Below are 22,788 nucleotides of genomic sequence, written 5' to 3'. Positions count from 1 at the left end.
ATATTGTAAAGTTAAGGTTTTTAATTCATCATATTATATTTTAGGTAATGGTATTGAGGATAATGAGCAAAGAAGTAGCCGTCACAGACCCAACGGCCTGTCGTGTCACGCTAGGAAATAACTGAAAATAGAACAATTTGAAACTTAGCTTATTTCGTAGAAACGCAATGTGCCGCAAATTTTATTGCACACATCTATAAAATAGCTTTTTATCTCAAGGTTGAATTATATTTTAGGGCTGGATTAGGTGCCACAAATGAGAAATTTGCAATATTCGAGGTCTCATAATCTTAGCTTTCCATGTCACGCTTTCAGTAGTCTCGATCAGTTAGGATTATTTTTCAGAATTCGAGCATTCCAAAAAAAACTATTACTGTTTTTATACAGAAGTTACACTAGACTAAAGTTCTGGATAGAAAAATTAGCTTTTATGTGCAGAGAAACCCGAGAAAACAGACTTTGAAAATAGCCCTCGGCCGACCTCGAAAATCGGCGTCTTTCACTGATTTGGGGTCGATGAACAAAAATTCGCATAGCGGGTGGAAAAAAGAATTTAGAACAATTCTAACTGCAATTTTGTAGTGAGGATAGATAGTACTTTCGATGATAGGAATATAAAAGAAATCTATTTTTCGAGCCCAGATCGAGTGGCACGCTGTTACAGAGACGCCCTCTTAAAAAGGTTGATGAAGGTTTTGTTGTGTGTGGAATAAGAAGCCCGAAATGCACTACGGGCGATGTGAAGGCCATCAGCAAAAGGTGACAACGCCCCGATATGGGATTTTCACCAACCTTTTTTGAAAAAGCTGTATATACTTATTTCAATAAAGTTAGTCATCAAAAACCTAGAAAGCTGTGATCGCTGAGAATCATGGGTAAAGCTTTTGACACAAACTGCAGCAGTTGAGGATGCTCACAGGAGGTGAACTTGTAACTGGTAGAAGATCTCAAGTCCATCAACAGTTATCAAGCGGTTGAAACATGTAAAATGTATCTATCCATAATCCCTGTCGGTCTCAGCTTTGTAGCTTTTTAGGTGACTAACTTTATTGAAATAAGTGTATACGAGCTTTACAATGAAAACTCGTACCGAATGGAATTATGGTCTTATATGGGTAATACAGTACGAGTTGGATACATGTAAAAATGTAACTGCACTGTTAAATGTTTCTAGAATCTCACAATCGATTTTGCAATTAATTTTGTTTAATAAACCAATCATATTCTCGCTTGCATTATAAACAATGGATGACGTCACAGTGCATCCACCAATAGCATTATATCTATCATTTATGATATGTACATTCATAACTTGCAGTTTTATACTAGAGCTTTCTTAATAATTATAAATTCACGCGTTATTTTTTGACACAAAATATTCTTATAAAAATATCGTCTGCCTTTGGCAGATTTTTTTCTTAAAATGATAACCAATTGATTTCTAAGCCTTAATTTAAAATCTTTAACGAGTGTTCCTTTGGAGGAACAAACAGCTATATTATTCAATTTCTAAAACCAACGAAAACCGAACTCTAAAAAAAATTAGGGTTTCATAAAACCGTTAGACTAAATGAATCTTAACTGTTCAGAGGAATTTTCTGTCATGCGGGCGGAAACGGTGTCAGAAAAAGAACCCCTTGCGTATGTCTTTGATAATGGGATCGAAATCTTATCGTAATCTAATCGATATCTTATCGGGTTCTCAATAAATAAGACCCATGCAGAGCAAGAGTAAAACTGATATCTTTAAGAGGTTTTTTATTAATCTACTTAAGATGAAAAAACGGAATTGTCTATAACCCGCTTTCTGTTCTGATTTGAAACCTTTTATCTCGGACAACTGGAACCTCTGCAGCTCAGTAATCTTGATATCCTTTCTCCAGTTCAAAAATATTCTTTACAAAATATAAATATAAATTACTTATATTTAACATAAATTTCTCCGTTTCCCTTATCACATATTAAAACTCTTACTACCAATAGTACTTAGTATCGGAATCCATTTCGTAGTTCCATTTGTTTGCCTAAGTTAACACCACTATCTCGTGACTCAAAGACAATAGTCCCCTTCACAGTTCCCTGCGCCATCTTGAAAGGTAGCCGTGCTTTTGCATCGAAGCGAGACAAACGGTGAGTTTGCAATGATAGAAACCTTTTTTTAACGCCTTGGACAATTATTCACATCTCTATCATTGCAAGCTCACCGTTCGTCTCACTTCGATGCAAAGGCACGGCTACCTTTCAAGATGGCGCAGGGAACTGTGAAGGGGACTATTCGAAGAGGCTTCAAGTAGTTGTGATATGGCGAAAGGAGAATTACATCAAAATTAGACAAAATTATGAGGATTTTCTCACATAAGTATACACCGAATCAAAATATGCCGACCAATTTGAATAAGTATAGTTCTGAACTGACTAGCCTCGTGTTTACGTGAAAACATAAACGCGTTTTCACATGAAGGAGAGAGGCTAGTCGTCCAAAATCAATAGTTATTCAAATTGATTACAATGATTCGGTTCATGATGATTATACAGTAGATTTAAAGTGAAAAAATAAAATAAAATGAAACAAAATAGAATAAAATAGATATGAAAAGAAAAATGGGAAATAAAAAAGTGGGAAACGAAGGAAAAACCGAGAATGAAAATCAGTAAATTTGTCACAGGGTTCACACTTTGAGTAACAATTTTGCTGACAAATTCGAACTTTTCACAACTATTTTTTCATGAGCAAATAATCCTTCTTTCTGCGCATGCCCAATATCACATGATCCTGGATTAGCGCTAATCCAGCTTTGAACAACCCGGCCCTGAATAAGAAGTTGGATACATATGCATTGCATTATTGGAAATAAATGCTTATAAAAATTCTGTTCAAACTTTACATATCTATTTATTCTAAGATTTTAAATATATTTGTATGTTTATATTTTTAAAATGCGTTAAGAATGGATAGAAATTTCAAAAAGCCTTATTTTTAGAAATCTTGTCTGCGTGGGTATCCTGTGTGACGAGGACGACTGGTAATGAGAGTAATGAATATCAACTCACCAAACGGCATCCAAGATGTTATTGTTTTCATCTGTAAAATCAAAGCACGTGTCTGCCCAGGGGTGGTCATCGTCGTACAGCCTGGGAGGGGAGGGTGGCATGTATTTGAAGAAAGATTGAGTTGCATCTGTTAACGCTGTAGGGGAGGGTGTGGCTAAATGGTCCCTTGATGGATGAATAGCGATTCCTTGTATAGTCAGGTCTAAATCTGGATCCGCTTTAAAATGTTCTTCGTGACTGTCTATCGAGGGGGGTGGGCTCAATGTATTTGGATTGTACCCCCCTGTAACGTGCGAAGGGCTGTCTAAAGTAATCCCATGAGCATCAGCGAGCTCACGAATACTCTCGTCCAACTCATTAGTCTTCAAAACGGAATTCCAGCTAAATTTCCCCTTTAAACCGCCTGAAAACGGCGGTATTTCCTCTTCGGAATAATCTCCAAACAGCTCTGAAGGATCGGAAACTCTTAAAGAATTTATTTTTGCTCGTTTGCTTTTTGGCTCATCGCTTTGTCGCTTTGCCAACCGCTTCCTTTCGGCATCAACAGATTTCTTAGAACTCTTTTTAAAACTCTTTTTGGCATTTTTCTGTGTGTTTACTCCTCGCCGTCGTTTGAAGACACCGTCGACAAACATGTCCGCGTATTGTGGATCTATTTTCCAGAAACCACCTTTACCAGGCTCGTCCTTTTTGCGTGCTACTTTTACAAAACATTTGTTCAGGGATAAGTTATGACGAATGGAGTTCTGAAATAGATGAAGAATTTAAGATTTTTAAGATAAGGTAAACGTAAAATATAACAGCTTTAGATATTCATTGATTAAATTTGCTAACTTTACGAATATTGGAAATAGTCTTGAGTAAACAATGTGCAATTAAAGGTGTTAGAAAGCCAGCTTTTTTAGTCGGCAATAAACACTGAAATATTAAAAGTTTTTAAGGCGGTTTGAAAGATTTGTATCTATGAAGAATAATTCATGTTTTAAAAATTGAACTAAAGTAGGAGAAAATGAGAAAAAAAAGAAAGTTTGAAACCGCGCGCAAAATGTGCAGCTGCAATAGTTTTAGAATTGGGGGTCTAAAATTTTCAAAATTTCATAAAATTCTCGTTTTGACTGATGTTTGCATTGGTGGGGTCTGGAAATGAAAATAATTAAGCGAAGAAGGAAATATGAAGGCGGTAATGACTTCGGTAGATTATATTTATTATGATTTACAGAAATAAAGTACGATATGGGCTTAATTGAATAGGAACTGTACAGAAAGGCCCATTTATACCACCTTCTACGTGTAAAAAACCTTTTTTTAAAATAAATATTACTATTTTTTACGAAACTTACTCAAGAACTCATAAAACAAGAGGAAATTTAGTAGCAAGAATATTTAAAAACTATTTTGAAATATTGGAATACACGAGAAAATTGCCGGCATGAATAATGATGATACAAAACTCGCACCTGCACAAGTAAATATTGGTTTTATTTTCAGACTGTTTTATTACCTGAATTTTAAGTTGACTTTGTTAATAAAGAAATGCAAACAATGACATATGAAAATAGATTTTGAGAAGCAATCGAAAAGATTGTGTACTGTGCGCTTGGAACCTTTGAGCAACAATGGAAAGACGATGATGAAGAAGAAGGAGAAGAAGCTAGGAGAAGAAGAACAACAACAAGAACAAGAAGAAGAACAAGAAGAACGTACGAGAAGAAGAAGAACAAGAAGAAGAAGAACAAGAAGAAGAACAAGAAGAAGAACAAGAAGAAGAACAAGAAGAAGAACTAGAAGAAGAACAAGAAGAAGACAAGCTCAGGCATAAAGACATACGGCCCAAAATTATTAACCTATTTCGTGTAATTATCTTAGTACTATCTCTACACATTTAGCACCAAAATTATTTTTAATTATTTTCATACAATCTTTTTTTCCTGCACAATAATAAAACAGTGGGGTGCTAAAACCATCAATAATGTATAACATCGACTTTTCTTTTGTATCTGTATCCTTTGTTTTCTTTTTCTTTTTTTCTTGTATCCTTCATAAAGTTATTACATCTTTAACTCACAAACTACCGACCAAAAACCGATTTTTATATTTTAACTTTTCCAACTCGCTCTTTCTGCTGGATTTTGTGCTATACCTGTTGCTATGGCTACACGAGACTTAACATGTCGCTATGGTAACAAACCTTTGACCGGTTTATTGGTTTTTATCACATGTATTTAGAGCTTTATACTTAACAACGATAAGAACTTGGATAAAGTAAACTGCAAGTTAAATCACGAGTTCGGCAGAAGTAACAATGCTAGAATACTAATTCAAAATTTTAAACCATTTTTTTCAAGAAAGCCCCAATGTCAAGGAAAACATATTTCGTATTTTGAAACTTAAACCTTTTTTTAGTATGAAACGGTATGGTATAAGGGGTAAACTATTTTGATTTGATTTGAAACTTTGTGGGTAAACTGAGAGGGGAGGGCGAGGATTGTAGATGTAAATCTGGGACGAAACCCTCGAGACAGGGCGGGGAATTTAAAGGTCGCTGGGAAAAGATAAACTGTTCAAATTATTGTAGTTTTTACAGTTAAACTTGTTGAACTGTTGAAGTATGCGTTAAATTCCCTCTATACCTGTACATTCACCCTGGTGCAAAACAGAATTTATGATTTATGTAAAGCAAGGCTTAAGCACTAAACTCTGGAATTAAATTTAAAACTATGTAAAAATTTAATATCTAAATAAAAAAATTCGTGTTTAAAAATGTACACTTGTCAATTAATTTGTTTTCCAATTATGACATTTTAAAATATGACAAAACAAGAAGAGATAACATTTTATCCTAAGAGAATATCAGATAACAACGCAAGCTACTCTTAGTGAAAATGACAGATTTAAAATAGAGACCTATCAGTCCAGCGACTAGAGTCAATACTTTTTGGAATATGGCTTCTTACTCCGTTAAAAATATTCAAAAACAGCTCTCTTCCGTTCTATATAAATCTCAAAAAGTAAACAAATAAATTGTCGATGTTAGCATTCACTTAGAGAAGTTTGTTTTGCAGACTTAATGTGTAGATGGCGAAATTTCCATAATGGAGACGACACTTTTTAACCAAATGTGTTCAATTTGAGAAAAATTCACGGCATTTTCTTATTTAGGCAAATAAATTCGGATACCTCAACTGCTTCCTTGGAAACCGAGATTAAAAATTTAAGAATTGCACTTATGCAGTACACTAATCAATTTGCTTTTTTTCTATTTTCAGATTAATGTTCGAAAATTTTTTCGGCATTTTAAGAATTGAATTCTCGAAGTAATTATTTTAAAATGTCAAGAAACACCTTTCTAATTTTCCGTTATACTGAGACATAGAAATGTGGATAGGATTTTAAGCCGGATTTAAATTGTTTTATAGCTATAATTTTTGAAGAAATTTTAATTTTTTCATGAGAGGAAATACAGCTTTTTGTTATTCATTATATTTTCTATGAAAGACAAAAACTTGTTTCCGTATCTAGCTTAACATCCCGTTGTGAGTGAGAATGACTTCAGTAAGAACTTAGCTAGATTTTCAAACATGAGTTTTAAATAAAAAAGTTTTTCTGCTAACGGCATTGATAATCGAGGGAGGTAAAATTTAAATATCAATAATGTTTGGGATTTCAAATCAACAGGACTCCCATGAAACTCGAAGCTAACTTAACAGGTGAAACTATGGCGGCCAAGTTAAAGAACTTATCTATTCAACTTGACATTTGCGATTTAAGCTTTGAAAAAAAAATAGGCTCTCGACACTAACAGATCAAAACTTATCTTTTGTTTTTTTTTAACAAAAAATCTAACAATTTATAATAATTATAATTCATGTTTTCATAAACTTTTTCAAATATCTATTATTAGGATATTTTGAAGTTGAAGAACTTTTTTATATTTTACATGTATTTTTTGTTTCTTGAAGAATTAATAATTAAAATTAAAGAAATAAAACAATTTTCGGAGTAGATGCAAAGTTCCCAAATGAATCTCGTTTTTCAGAAATGAAATCGTCCCTCTGCATATGGTAAAAATACACCTATTTCTCCTTCAAAAGCATCATTTAAAATCCTATTATAGCATTCTTCAAACTTTTAAATCGAGCTTATTCTTGGTTTGAAATTTAGGAATACGAAAAATTAAAAATTTAACAGTCTCAGCTTTGACAGAATTTAATTTATTTTTAGAATCGATTAAAATAACCAAATATAGTTCCAAAAAGACTAGGAAACACTGTAAAACGTTAAAAAGATGTAGAAGCGTTTTAGATGCCATTATCATAAATATTTTGGGCTTTAATTAGACAATGTAAAGCTCTTTTAAGCCGAAAATTGTATAAATTTCATGAATTCTCGAAATTGAATTAATTATTGTTCACAAAAACCCCAAAGCATAAGAATTTTATAAAGAATACAAAACTAGAAAAAAAAGTCATTACTTAAGACTCTAAAACTTATTCTAAGATTTTCATTTAGTGGGAAATTATATTTTCACGTAGAAATTGAAGAAAATGCTTACCTGCCATGTTGGATCTGCCATTCTGTAGTACATGAAATTTTCCTTGATCCATTTGTAAATTGAGTTGAGTGTAATCTTGACTCTTTTAGTCTCTCTCATTGCCATACAGATTAATGTAGCGTAGGAATAGGGCGGTTTATGGTGTGGATCGTTTTTATAATCAATTAGAGGTTCTTTTAATATCTGCTCAGAGTTTTTGGATTCTCCACTTTCACTTTGACATTCGCTGTCCGAAAAATTCGACCCTTCGGCAGAGCCTGACGCGTCAGAGAGCGTCGATGAATTACTTGCAGTTATATCTTGTATATTTATAGAATGAAGCCATTGTAGATTAGTTAAGCTATCATCTAGTGCTGTCTCATTACTTTCTTCGTCTTCTTCAGGATTCTGAGCTTTCCAGTTAGCAGCGAATTTATCCGCGTACGATTGAGTTAACGAAGGCATGGATTCAATCGTCGTCATACTCCGTGGAACAGAACAAACTTCGACGCCTACACAACAAGACTTTCGCCTGGTTCCCGAAATAATAAGGTGTCTTTTCTCTTCTTTATTACTTCTGTTGTCAAATTAGGAAGAAACACGACCCTTCTCAAATGGATTCAGCACGAGTACACCTCTTCAAAACTCTCGTGTCTCGCCACGTACTTTTCAAAGTTTTTCGTGCAATATCAAAAAAACCTTTTAGATGTAAATTAGTATAACAGCACTGAAATGGCTTCTCGAGGAAATTTCAAATATTTTACTCACAGCAGCATTTTTCGCTTAAATGTTAAAAGGCCAGGTGATTTACTTCAAGCAGCTTCCTTGTCCAAAGTTCTTTTGCTATTACGCGAGAAGATGATTGTAAGATCGTTTGATGATTATTCGATTGCCTAGAGATCTTAGCTGCGCCGGTCTTCTTAGCTGTAATTCAGCGCTTGATTGCGGTGCAAATTAGAAGGAAATGGCTGATTTTGTGTTATGGATGATTTACAGATCTAGTCCACAGATGTTCCATGAGATGAATGGCATCACGATGCATAACGCTAGCTTTTAGAACAAGAACATTTAATGCAGACTTGGATGCAAATAAACAACTGCACTCATCCCTGATTGGCTAATCTGTTGCTACCATTGAAATATGATTAAGCCGTGACGCTGAATAAACCAATCTGATTGGCTCACAGTTGCTATGATATCAGATTGTTGATGTCGCTTAGCGCGTGGATCAAGAACAGTTATATGTAAATTAGAATAATACCGGAAATGGTAACGACGTATTTATCAACAACCGCATGGCAACCGCCAATTTTACTTCCGGTCACAAAAAGTAAAAATTCCTTGTTCGAAATTTTTAGATTGCATCGGCTTACAATAATTAAGAGGACAGATAGAGGGAGGTTATTCTATCTAGGAAATTGCATCCTCGAGGAACCCAGGGGTAAAATTATTTCGCTCGATTCTTGCTGCGTTTCCGAGGATAAAAAAATAGGGGAATCAGTACGTAAAGATCAAAGAATGTTTTGGAAAAAAAATCTAATTCGTTGTAATTCTTTTAATTGCCTCTAGTTTTATTTTCCCCCGTTTTGTAGATAATAGAGTTGATAGTGTACGAAATATATTCCTTGTTATAAACTACGGTACATGACAAATTTTACCGTTCTTGACAAAACAATTTATGCCCTCTGGCTATACAGACCTCAAACAGAAGATAATAGATTCGAGTGAATAGGGAAAATATGTTTTGTTCTGAAAGCTAGATAATCATTATATTTGTTACTCTACCCTTTTCTGTAATTATAATTTCTGCGTGTTTTTTTGTACTAGAACTGGACAGCCTCATTACCCGACGTCTGCCAAATTAGTCTTTTTTCTCAGTTTGACAAAGACGTTAAGTTCGAGAGCATGACGCAGCAATATAACAATCAAAAAGCCAAAACAACGTTCAAATATGAATGATATATGTCATACGTAGGCGATTAACTATGGCTCTTTTGAACAATTCATCGTATTCTCTACTTGTTTTATGCACATGAATTAAACTAAAAGCCCGGAAATCACACTTCATATTGAACTCGTTGAATCATAAAATTTATTCCATTTTTTCCCAGTTTTGTCATGAAAACTAAATCATAAAAATATGTCAAATGCAGACAACTTTTTTTCGTGTTGTATAAGTGTAGGTAGTTGATGTTTTGTTAGCACGCGTCTGCGTTAGTTTTTTTTAACGCGGTTATTCCATGCACTTAACAAGCTTGTATCTGGTAATTAACTCGTCTAATGATAGCAGCTTCTTGTTCGTCATTGAAATTTCGCAAGATACCGCTCGAAGGCACTTATCATAATGACCTCGGAGGAAAAACCTACCATATTAAAATAACTGTATACTCAGAATTCAACCTTCTGTACGTGCTAATTTGCACGAAAGAGAGAAGAAAGAAATGCTGTATGCGTTAGGTTAAATCGTATGTCAGGAAAGCGATTGTATCTCGAGGTTTTAACTCATGACTTTTTTACTCTCTTGACGCGCGTTGATTGAATGATGTATTCCACTCACGTTCCTTAGTTAGGCTTCCTGTTTCATAATAAATCCTTTTTTAAATCCTTCTGGGACGTCCACAGGAAATCCCAATCTATTTTCTAGAGCCGTTATTCCTTACTACGCACGCTCGGGAAAAAAAAGATGAGTTTTTTGTAATTCTCGTTGCGCTTGCTCGATGAAGTTTCAAGATGTCATTTCGTCGAGCATGCGTAGTAAGAATTACAAGCCTTTGTTTGCATCTAGTGGAATGAAAAAAAGCCTTATGTGCATGCGCAAAATGAGGTCACTGCAAATATAAAGTCCCATCGAAATAATGTGATGAAAGCAAGCCTCCTATCTAGAAGTGTTAACGGGGCCCAAAGGAACATGGGAAATCTTATCGGCTATACGGACCGTTTTCTCAAGGTTGCGTGCGCATCCAACTCGCCGGCCAAAAACTGCCAAAACTGAAAAACGCAAATTCAGTAAAATTGAGAAGACAGTTTTAAATTTAAAGAGGAGAATAATCGATTTTATGAATTCTTATCGAAAAGTCACGTAGAAATGTATGATAATTCTCATGATTATACAGCTTCTCATTAATCCCATATAGGTAACTGTTCAATTATTTTCTTAATTGGACAGGTCTTGTTGATATGGGATTAATTAGGCAGCTATATAATTAACAGGTAATGGGATTTCATGCTCCCCAATCAAGAAATAATTAGACTCAAAAAATTCCTCTGACTGCCAAATTGGACTCAATTTTGTCAGTCCTCGGAATTTTCCTCATCCAATTTTTTCTTAATTGGACAGCATGGAGTCCTATTACATATACTTATAAAGCTCTTGTTCTGGTATCGTGGCCCGTCAAGTTCTTTAAATTTGGTTGAGCGCGAAACCTTGAGAAAACGGTCTATTTTGTAATTTTGCAGCAATGATCGCTATTCAGTCCCTCCACTGCACGTGCTTGGCGTGATTTTGTTTATCCCATTTGCGTTTTCATCTTTATTCCATCATTTTCATAGTAATATGTTAACTTGAATTTGTACATCCCCCCATCTATATCCCCCAAAGTACTTATTCCATAACTTACCCCTCCCCCTAATATCCAATTCTGTCGCTTACTCAAGATGGCGGCCAACATAATACAACATTTTGCCAAGCGTCAAAAAAATCCAGTTTTCGCTTTTATTCGTCAAGTTTATTTGTTTGGAAGAAGGAAAAACACGTATAAGAGTCATAGTAAGGTAAAAGACTAAGTTTTTATTCCGCAAAACACGCTAAAAGGGAAATATTTTGGGCAAAGTCGAAAGTCATTCATTTGACATTTAATAACTTTTATGTGCGTTGGAATTTTAAAAAGTTGAATGAAATATAACCTAAGCTACTAAAGGATGATAAGTTATTTTAAAATCTAATATAGTTTCCTATCAAAATGCAAAATTTTCATAACTTAGGAAAAGGAAAACTAACAACAGGTGGACAAAGGTGCCCCACTATACCCCTAAAAGAAGTAAAATTTTCCTTTAATCCTGGAAATTGGGCTCTCTAGCGCCATTGCTGGAATTTGCAATCTGATGTGAACAGAGTTTGCTGGGTTAGTCCCTTGATTTGAGGGTTTTTCTCCAGGTTCTCTGGTTGTCCTCCCTCCACGATACCAAAGGCACTATTCCATTCTATTTATGAGTTAGCTGTGGCCTGTCTTTGTTCAGTCCAGAGGTTGTTTTAGGATTGGATGTATGAGTTAGCCATGCCTGCTTAAGCCCAGATGTCATTTCATGGTTCAATCCGTGAGTAAGCCATGCCCTGACTTAGTAATGATGAAAAGGTAAATTATACACCGTGAAAAGATGAAAAAACTTACTGACGTTTCGGACGCTAGTCCTTCGTCGGAGTAAAAGAGAAAGAAGTGGTAGAAAGGAGTGTATATATGATAGAATAAGACAAAAGAAACCAATGAGAGCAAGGTAGGCAAGGAAACAAAAACAAACAATCAAAAGACAAAAGAAAAGGTTAGTTGAAAATAAAGCGTTCATTAATCCCGTTGGGACTAAGAGTGCCCAATAGGTGAATAAGCCGCATTTCTTTGGTCTTGTGACAATCATTGTTGCCGTTAAGCAAAGAAAGACCGAAAACAATGAAGTCAGAAAGAGAATGGTTAGCTAGATTAAAATGGCGGGAAACTGGTTTGGTGGGATCGTTATTGCGAATATCATAAAGATGATTGCATGCCCTGACTTAGATCAGCCCAGAGCTTGTTTCATGGTTCAATCTGTGAGTTAGCCATGCCCTGACTTAGATCAGCCCAGAGGTTGTTTCAGGGTTTGATCTGTAAGTTAGTTGTGCCCTGACTTAGGTCAGCCCAGAGGTTGTTTCAGGGTTCATTCTTTGCATCCAGTCTTTTCTCTGTACAGACTTGACAGAGAAAAGACTAGATGCACGCAGGTCAGATGTGGTCTAGCTTACATATCTTTATTCTTGATTATTTATCCCCAGATTTTTCTTTCTTGGACAAGGTTGCAAAGTAAAAACTGGTATTTTATGTTCCCTGCTCCACCACTGGTTGCATTCAGCTTATTTGGAGCCACATCAAAAGTTGAATCGAAAAAGGAAGTCAGCGATGAAGAACTGGCCATCATTGAATCTGACAGACTCTTTGATACCAATGAAATAAATGACTTGTACAAGCTACTGTCTAAATACCGAGAGAGTAAAAATGCAGATATTTTGTGGAAGTTGGCTAGAGCTGCAAGGAATAAAGCTGAGTTGTGTAAGAATTATGATGATAAAAAAGCATTCACTTTTGAAGCCTTGGATTTTGCTAAACGATCAGTTGAATTGGATGACAGCAACTTTGCTTGCCATAAAGTAAGTACCGTATGAGATAAAATGCTAAAAGAAAAATGCTCTCAACCCTTTTCAAATTTGTTAATTACCCCTCCATTGAAGGGGAAGGAAGTTGGATTATTTACTGTAAGCCCTCCTCCGAGCCCTCCCCACCCCTTGGAAATCTCAATCCCACTCCATGGGGGAGGTATGGATATTTTATGTTACTACACAATATACCCTCCTCAGACCCTCCCCACCCCTTGGAAATTCCAATCCCCCTCCATGGGGGAGGTATAGATATTTTCTGGTTCTACACAATATACCCTCCTCATACCCTCCCCACCCCTTGTATATTCCAATCTCAATGCATTATATTTAGATTGAATTGAATATATATACTTGGATTGAATTGAATGAGTAGTAATTGAGATATTGAATTGAATACAAATATATGAGTATTGAATTTTGCTACGATCAGCTTGCGTTTTATAATTTAGTTGGGGGAAATCATTGACTTTCTGTAGAATTCATTGAGTTTCACTTTTTGTAGTGGTATGGGATAACTCTGAGTAATGCAGGAGACTTTGAAGGAACCAAGGTTAAGATACAGAATGCCTACAAAATAAGAGATGAATTTCAGGTAAATTGAAACCAAAACGTTACATGTAGTACTGACATATGGCATCATTATTGTATCATTGGTATTTAACCTATAAGGCATACCTCTTGCATATTCCATATATGAATGTCTTATGCCCATCAGTCATCCATCTATTCATTTATTCATACCTTCTTTCCTTCATTCTACTATCCATCCATCCATCCATCCATCCCTCCCTCCCTCCTTCCCTCCCTCCTTCCCTCCCTCCTTCCCTCCCTCCCTCCCTTCCTCCCTCCATCCATACATCCCTCCATCCATCCATCAATCCATCCATCCATCCCTCCCTCCCTCCCTCCTTCCCTCCCTCCATTCTTTTCTCTCATTCCTATATAAAAGTGACAGAAAAAGTACATATAATATTCTGTTTTCTCGTAGAGAGCAATAGAGCTCAACTCCACAGATCCTACGTGTAGATATTTATTAGGTCTATGGTAAGTCAGTCTTTACCTTATAACTTTATAGTTAAATAGAGTGAAGCTTGCAATAAAGGAATGGTCAATGCTTAGCTATGCCTATATCCAGTTCGTCTGGTTCTGGATTTACATTGAAGGTCTGTAATAAGGGAAAAAAGTGAAAGAGTTGAAGGGAAGCACTGGTGGTGTTGTATATGAGTAGAGTTGTTTGTTGGTTCTCTCCTGTGCTTCTCTGGTTTTCCTCCCTCCGCAAAAATCAACTCCTAAATTCCAACTCGATCACAGAATGAGGGCCACAGGTTTGTTATCCACTGGCTATTAAGTGCTACCCTCATGAAAAAAGGATGTTATAGTGGAATGACAATGGCCAGAAAGCTAATGTCAGCCTTCGTGCACATGGTCAATCACCTGAACCACAAACTCCATTCATTTCTTTTTCCAGCCAATCAGGGTGGACATTATATCATGGTGACGTTATAACATTGTCTGTCTGTCACAGATTATCTGTTTTTCATATAATTCCTGTCTGTCTGTCACAGATTATCTGTTTTTCATATAATTCCTGTCTGTCTGTCACAGTTTTCTTTTTTTCATATGATTCCTGTCAGTCTGTCTGTTCTCATATATTATTACTGTCTGTCTGTCACAGTTTTTCTGTTTGTCATACAATATTTGTCTGTCTGTCACAGGTGTTTCACATTTGCTGATATGCCTTGGTATCAACACAAGATCGCAGCTGCCATCTTCTCAACCCCGCCATCTTCAACATATCGAGAGGTTTGTCATTTATTTGAACACCTTTTCCTGCTGGGCTACCTGTGATATAGCCTCAGTTAAGGGAGCAGTCCACCCCTGAAATAAGTCCATTTTAAAATAAAGATATTTACAAAAACAAACCCCTAAAATGTTCTGCACAGAACTGAAAGTTATGTTTGTCCAAAAATACAAGTTAGGCAATAACTTTTTTCTTGATTTTGACAATGAACTATAAATTGTTAATGTTTTTGTTTCTAGGCACTTGATCATTTTGAAATGGCTGAATCACGTAAGAAAAGACTTTATTAGTACTTTTTGCTTTTATCCTTCCTTCCATCCAACCATCCATCCAGTCACTCACTCACTCACTCGCTCAATCATTCACTCACTCACCCACACAGTCACTAATATCTGTCGATATTATACTTATAGTTCAGGCAGATTTCTTCTCCAAGAATCACCTGATGATCGGTAAAACAAATCTGAGGCTGAAAAAGAAAGAAGAAGCAAAAATATGGCTGAGCAAAGCTGCCAACTGCATATGTAAAACTGTAGATGACGAACAGGTAGCTAGTTTTTTGGGATATGTTGTTACTTTATTGATTTCTTCTTTCACATCCTCAATGTTACAATATTAGCGCTTACGCAATTGTAATTGTAATTGTAATCAACTATTAGACCAGCTATTCTAAAATGTTTACATAGTATGTATATACAGTCAATGTCATTGACGTTGTCCACCGAAGAAAGACATTTACACATTTACACATTTACACATTTACACATTTACACATTTACACATTTACACATTTACACATTTACACATTTACACATTTACACATTTACACATTTACACATTTACACATTTACACATTTACACATTTACACATTTACACATTTACACATTTACACATTTACACATTTACACATTTACACAATTACACATTTACACATTTACACATTTACACAATTACACATTTACACATTTACACATTTACACATTTACGCATTTAGACTAAAAAAATATCACGTGTTTCTCGAACGTTCTGGCATAAAACAAACGCTGAAGTACAATTCTCCATCTTAAATCCTCACTAAATGGTTGGGGCATTCTGGATTTTCGATTCACGAGTTGAATTTTACATTTAAAGTTCAGTCTCACTTTAGTCTAGATGTGTAAATGTGTAAATGTGTAAATGTGTAAATGTGTAAATGTGTAAATGTGTAAATGTGTAAATGTGTAAATGTGTAAATGTGTAAATGTCTTTTTTCGGTGGACAACGTTAATGACATTGACTGTATATATTTTTAGTCTAATTAAATTTTAACATAACATACATATTTTAGATTTTATTGCATATTTGTATATACTTTTGTTTATTTATTTATTTATTTAGTATTTATCTAGTCTTTGTAATTCATTTAATTGTTTCTTTATAGAGTACAAACACTAAAAGTGTGTAACATAAATACCACTAAATACTGCTAAATTATGCTAATCCTATTGTTACTCGGGCTTTCAAAGAAATGCCCGAGGTATAAATTAGGCTTGATTTGCGTTCTGTCACAAATCGCAGTTGCGTTCACAGCGCATGCGCCACATAAACACATGGTCGAGCAATGGCGGAATATTTCAAGGTTTCGTCAGAAGGATGACAGTGTTGACGAAGAATTTTTTCGATTTTCTGCTATGATGCCCGAGTTCACGCCGATATGCGTCTAGTTTTCTATTGTTTATTTAGCACTATTTACTACTAAATAGTGCAAAGTGTTGCACACTTTTAGTGTTTGTACTCTAGTGTCCCCAATTAGCTTATTATTCTAGGTAAATAACTTGACACTTTTAATAAAGTTTATCTATCTATCTATACTTAACACATGTGGTTGTTCGAATAAAGCACATATATCTTCTCTCTCGTAAACACGAACACGTCTTAAAACACTCAATATACCTAATCACAGTTTTCCCATTTCAGACCACGTGTCAGTCTCTTGAGAATATGATTTTTTAAGTCTTCGAGTTGTAATATTTATGTAAATAATTTATAATAATAATCCAATATTTTTATTTCTTATTCTTGTTCTCTTTTCATTTTTAGGCCAAAGCAGAAGCCGAGGAGCTGTTAAAGACCATCTAAGCGTAACTTTATTTATCATTTTACTTATCTTTACATTTAATTTCTACTATTAGTTATAAATGGGTTTAAGTATATTATCTTTCTTGCTAAATTCATACAATTTCAGTGAAAAAATAAATCGTTCATGGATCACTACTCATACGACTCAATCAGACGGTCAGTCATTCAAAAGGTCGGACAATCGGTCGGTCAGTCAGACAGTCGGCCATAAGGTCGGACAATCGGTCGGTCAGTAAGACAGTCGGCCAAAAGGTCGGACAATCGGTCGGTCAGTAAGACAGTCGGCCAAAAGGTCGGACAATCGGTCGGTCAGTAAGACAGTCGGCCAAAAGGTCGGACAATCGGTCGGTTAGTAAGACAGTCGGCCAAAAGGTCGGACAATCGGTCGGTCAGTAAGACAGTCGGCCAAAAGGTTGGACAATCGGTCAGTCAGTAAGGCAGTCCGCCAAAAGGTCGGACAATCGGTCGGTCAGTAAGACAGTCGGTCAAAGAGTCGGACAATGGGTCGGTCAGTAAGACAGTCGGTCAAAGAGTCGGACAATGGGTCAGTCAGTAAGACAGTCGGTCCATTTTATTGTGTTTATTGATAACCTACCGGGGGAAAAAAAAAAATGTTATAAATACGCGAGGAACTGAACACTGTCGTGAGGGTTTTTGATTTAGCGCGCGGGGTTCCTGTGTACGCAAAAAGCGCGCGAAAAAGTTGTCTCACGGCGCTCGCGCCCGCGCCGCTTTAGGTGACGTCGCGGACACGGTTCATCGATGGCACACTCCACGGCTGGAAACCGAGCTACGACCCGTCAATTATAACTTGACCTGCGAAGTGTTCTCCGCGAAGAGAATCAATTGCAAACATTCCAAGAGTTTGTAAGCTTTTCAAGAAGAAGCGAGAAAGTTGAAGAGTGAAGAACTAGAGGTTTTGAGTAGTGAGATGAAGCGCTTGAAGGATAGCTTTCAGTGACTATGTTTGACGATGTCATACCTGACAGTTCAACTTATCTCCATCTTTATAAGAGATTTAGATATTATTGCGGTTTATTATGGGTTGTGTTGTAAAGGCGGTCGTTCAAAATAAACAAACTATCACAACCTCCTTGAGCGTAATATGTATTGTTTCCCTTTGTTTCTAAAATTGGTCTGATGATTGGGTGCGGGCGGAAACAGTGGATTTATTTATTTAAGTCTACAAATTTGAAAAAAAAAATTTTATTGCTTTCGTTGTCTTATGATATTGTATGCGCATTTGATCATATCCATATGTTAAAGTTGCGTTTTATTAAGCATTATTATTATTATCGTCACCATAGTCATCACTATCACGTATCATCATCATCACTATCATCGCCTCATTATCAACACCAACATCATCATTAAATCATTATCACCATTATCATCACTATCATCATCACCATCATCACCATCATAATCATTATCACCACCATCATCATCTCCATCATAACCACCATCATTATCACCATCATCACCACCACTATCATCCTCAACGCCATCTTTAGACCATAACATTACATCCGGTAGGTCTGCGTACGCTGCTCTAACCTCATCGACTACAAATGTGTCACTAGATAATCGTTATCATTATACTAATATATATTATGTCCATTTTCTGCCTAATTTTCTGCCTTCGGTTGCTAAGGGTTTTCCGATGTCCGTCAGTCTATTCGTGGTTCCCTGCGTGGGACGTGTCCTGAATGACAAAATGAGATGATCTCGAATATATCATCACGACTGTTGTAGTAACAGCATTCTGAATCTCCTTCATCCTCCAGAACAATATTATAGGATTGATGAGAGAATTGGTAAAAATGAGAACAACAGACAAGCTCTCTGCACCCCAGATAGCTGCGGACTCCCCTAGTATCCCAACAGACACCGCGGTACATAGGTAGGGTAAATAACACAGGTTGAAGGCGAGGAAGATGTACAACATGGTATACATGGATTTCTCGTATCGCCGAGTGTTGGTCGAGGGTTGTCCTTTAATATCATTATTCAAACAGTTTTGAACCTTTCGCTTCTGATTCCTTAAGGTTAGAAATCCTTTGACGTAACAGAACGTTGTTATGACAACGCAAGATACCATAACACTTGCTGCTAGCCTGAAGCAAAATGACTTTGGTAGAAACAGATTAGTAGAATAAAGGCAGCCGGATGTGACCCATATTGCTATGATTATCCATACCACCCTCGTATTAGTGACTATTGTTCGGTATTTGGTCCCTGAATGGACCACGAGGTACCTATCAACTGCTATGGCAGTGAGAGTAAAGAAAGACACACTACCTAGAGCGCCTCCGAGAAGATACATTATCATCCCTGAACGACAGTACATCCCAAACGAGTGTTGTAGCTCTGCTATCTTCTTGGTCAAATACACTGGTTCAATCACCATGCCAACCAGAACATCTGATATGGCCAGACTGTAGAGAAGTTTAGTGCATGGCTTGTTGAGCTGTGGAGACCAGTACAAGGAGATGATCAAGAGAATATTCAAGACTATTGTTGGTAGAATAAGTATGGCGTCGAGAGATCCTGCCATGATATAGATGTGTTTGACTTGGTCAATGTCTTCAGTGATGAAATTCAGAAAGTAACACCGCTGGACCAATGAATCGTTGTCACCCATTTGTGACGTGATGAAGAACAATCTGCAATCAAAGGAATAGGCTCGTTAATAAAATACTCTGTACAACTTCTACTCCGCAAGTTTTGAGGCAAATTGTTGAGTGAAACATTTTATTGTCATGACTTTATCATAACTCCCATACATTCCCTTATAAACCATACACAGGAACCTTGTTTGGGCTGCCTGTGGTATGCAACCTGTTATATTGTTTCAGGATAAACTAGTCAAACTAGTCGATCCTGTAAAACCGGTCACTCTTGTCTGACCTTGTCTGACAATCAAGTTCTTGCATTCAAGAAGTGACGTACTTTTGAAATTCAATATTTGAAAAGCGAGTTTCGTTTAGACTTCAGTTCAAATACTCTGTTCATTAATTATAAGAGCTAGTGAATCTAGTAAAATAAAACGAAAAGAAAATTGATAAAGCTGAATGGCTCGGTCGCTGAGGATTCATGACGTAAGCAACAAGTTTATAAAAATACGAAACAATTTCAAATTAAGTTACGATTTTGAATTATGATAAAGAAGAATTTTCAGTGGAGCTAAAATGGGTTAATTCCCTAAAGGCCGGTTTAGACGGTACGATTTTCGCCTACAACTATCGTATACAACACGCGTGTAAATCAAGCATACAACTCGCCTACGACAGACGCGAGCGTGTTGTATACGATAGTTGTAGGCGAAAATCGTACCGTCTAAACCGGCCTTGAGATATGTATAATTTTAAAGACCTGCGACTTTTCCTGAAATAGCCTGACTGAGAGAATTCTTTTTATTTTTTTTCTTTACTGAAATTTTTAAAAGTCAACAAAACGCAAGATATTTGAACAGTCTCAGTTTTTAGACAGATTTTAACAGCTTCGGTTTCGTTAGGTAAACTCTGGACTGAACAGGAAGCCTTTAGATTTCAATCAGATTAAGCCGTTATTATCCCCTCCAAAACCACAATAGTAAGAGAAATTCTTTTCAAATATACTATATATGATTGTCATAACGTGAAATTCTAAGACCACATGGATCGTATTTTCTAGGAAAAATTTCCGAGACTTTATTTCTTTAGGAAATTGATTTTAAAAAGTTAGTATTATCATAAATAGTTTTCTGAAATCTGATAAAATCACATCAGGAAAATGCTTATGTTATTGGACCTAAATATGGGATTTAAAGATATAGGAAAAGAAGTGATGTGCCACTAAGGGCACGATTACACGGAGCAATTTTTTTCTTTCACAACGGCGTGCGACTCAAGTTGCATGGGACATTGCAACGTGTAACATACAGCGCAATATTAAAGACAAATGTTGCGAGATAAGTTGCAGCAATCGTTGCAAAAGGTGGAATTCGTTTCTACTTTTGGCAACGACTGAGTGTCCGTTGCACTGCGTAAACACTCTTGCGACTTATGTCCGCGCTGTTGCAGAGAAAATTGCTCCGTGAAATCGCGCCTTAACTAATCACCTATTTTTCTGCAAACTACTTCAGTTTTTCTCATAAAGAGTACTTAAAACATTAATTAGGGGATAGGCATCTTGATATAATCGAATTAATGGTGGTTTTTAGGTTTGATGATAGCACATAAATCATAGCCAGTTGCTCTAGCGTTGATATTAATTTTCGAATTTTGGGAGTTTTTTCGGGCTTACTCTGAACTGAATTGTCAGGGAAAATCTTAAGGTTTACTGAGAGAGGGAAAGAAGTAAAGATATCGATAAAGAAAGAAGGAAGGAAGGAAGGAAGGAAAAAAAGACCAAAGTAATATCTTAACGGGTTACCTCTTTTTTCTGTTAGAAGTCAGTCCTTCGTTTAGAGATTGTCAAATTCAGCCAAATACTCTTACAAAACAAGAAAACTCGTCTATTTGTACCTGTCAGCCGTCTCGACTTACCACCAACCTTATTGGTCATTCGTTGTCAAGGCCTTCAGTGTTGCTAGGAAGGTGTTGTTTTTTTTTTTTTTTTGCTTTTACAACCTAATCTGCCAAGTGCGGTTTGATATAAAAACGTAGCAAACGATTGTGGTTACTGATAATGCATTTTATCATAAAACATTCTTCATAATTTTCCAATAAAGGGTATTTGGCGTATATAACAGCTGTGCACTAGCGAAACCACAGAACTACCAGGTTTCGGTTGGGTTTCCTGAGAAGAAGTTTTGGGTGTGACGTCACCCATGAAAAAACGATTTCCGGATACAAAAAGAAAAGCAGTTCTATCAAGATAAATTGCTTACTTTATCCTCATGAGAGGATTTATTGTCCAAAGGTCTAATCGTTTCACTCTAGCTTGACTAGGACAGTTAGCGAACGAAGTCAAAGTGATTATTGGTGACAGAGCCGAGCATCTTTGTTTTAGCCATAATCTGAGTCATGAAAAAACAGGAAAACAAAACGAAATTCTGTATTAAAAAAACGTCTTAGTATTATGTCCGCTCTGACAACCTTTGGTAAACGTCATAATGAAATTTTGAGCAGTGATTATTGTCATAGAATCATTGGTCGCTCGACAAATCACAGCGCGCGAAACTCTCTAAATCTATAATTATATTAACCGGTATTATTTTGTTCATTGTTCTTCCATATGCTCACAACATGTTCACCTTGGCTTTTTACTCAAACAGGAACAGCATAGCAACTTTATTAACTAATTTCAATCAATCAATCAATAACTCTATATATCCTACAAAGATGGATCAGCTGGAGGGCTGGAGAGACAACCAGCTGGCATAAAAAAAACCCATGTGTAGCAATAGAGTGCTCACACTAAATCCGTGAAACAAATACTAATTTTTAGCACTAAATAGTAATATTAAACAATAGAAAACAAAGTATTCTGTATGAAATAGTACTAATTAGTACTATTTAATGTTTACGGTTTTAGTGCGTGCACTCTATATAATAAAATTCTTTATGTAAAAAATACAATATAATTTAAGCTTATGAATATATACAAAATTTTCAAATATCTAACTTAGTATTAAAAATAATACAAGTATTAATATTACTGCTACATCTCTTGATAAATATATCTATGAACAATTAAATTAATTGAACAAGCTACACAACTAAGATATGATAAAGTTACTCGCAAATGATAGAAAAGAAAGAATAAAAATAAAAAACAACAAAAAAGTAAAAAAATAAAACAAAGTTAAGGTAATGACCAGCGATGGGACGTGATACCTAGAAGCTTGAAATGATTAAAAAGTTCCTTTTTAAAGTTCTGCAACGATGTAATGTCGCGTA

At 35.9% G+C, this 22,788-nt stretch overlaps 3 protein-coding genes across 3 annotated transcripts; 1 reads left to right on the top strand and 2 right to left on the bottom strand.

Moving 5' to 3' along the window:
- Window positions 1-1,188: 1,188 nt before the first annotated feature.
- On the bottom strand, window positions 1,189-8,640 carry LOC116297264 (forkhead box protein J1). Its single transcript, XM_031705457.2, has 2 exons — window positions 7,604-8,640; window positions 1,189-3,797 (listed from the first exon to the last, which is right to left on the bottom strand). The coding sequence occupies exons 1-2, from the start codon at window positions 8,063-8,065 to the stop codon at window positions 3,048-3,050; spliced, it is 1,212 nt and encodes a 403-aa protein (XP_031561317.1). The 5' UTR covers window positions 8,066-8,640; the 3' UTR covers window positions 1,189-3,047.
- Window positions 8,641-11,237: 2,597 nt separating this feature from the next.
- Window positions 11,238-17,994, top strand: LOC116297262 (regulator of microtubule dynamics protein 1). The gene is made up of 8 exons (XM_089031725.1): window positions 11,238-11,353; window positions 12,603-12,974; window positions 13,486-13,575; window positions 13,972-14,027; window positions 14,699-14,786; window positions 15,024-15,054; window positions 15,198-15,331; window positions 16,865-17,994. The coding sequence occupies exons 2-8, from the start codon at window positions 12,648-12,650 to the stop codon at window positions 16,901-16,903; spliced, it is 765 nt and encodes a 254-aa protein (XP_088887851.1). The 5' UTR covers window positions 11,238-11,353; window positions 12,603-12,647; the 3' UTR covers window positions 16,904-17,994.
- A 103-nt stretch (window positions 17,995-18,097) lies between these two features.
- Window positions 18,098-21,847, bottom strand: LOC116297260 (histamine H2 receptor). Its single transcript, XM_031705452.2, has 2 exons — window positions 21,320-21,847; window positions 18,098-19,569 (listed from the first exon to the last, which is right to left on the bottom strand). The coding sequence occupies exon 2, from the start codon at window positions 19,545-19,547 to the stop codon at window positions 18,579-18,581; it is 969 nt and encodes a 322-aa protein (XP_031561312.1). The 5' UTR covers window positions 19,548-19,569; window positions 21,320-21,847; the 3' UTR covers window positions 18,098-18,578.
- Window positions 21,848-22,788: the final 941 nt, after the last annotated feature.

The sequence above is a fragment of the Actinia tenebrosa genome, unplaced genomic scaffold (assembly GCF_029948245.1).
Source record: "Actinia tenebrosa isolate PJP-AT-01 unplaced genomic scaffold, QUT_ActTen_1.0 PGA_scaffold17__23_contigs__length_9995812, whole genome shotgun sequence".
Lineage (NCBI taxonomy): Eukaryota > Metazoa > Cnidaria > Anthozoa > Actiniaria > Actiniidae > Actinia > Actinia tenebrosa.
The sequence above is the reverse complement of the archived record's forward strand: the minus strand, read 5'-3'. Positions and strand labels throughout refer to the sequence as shown.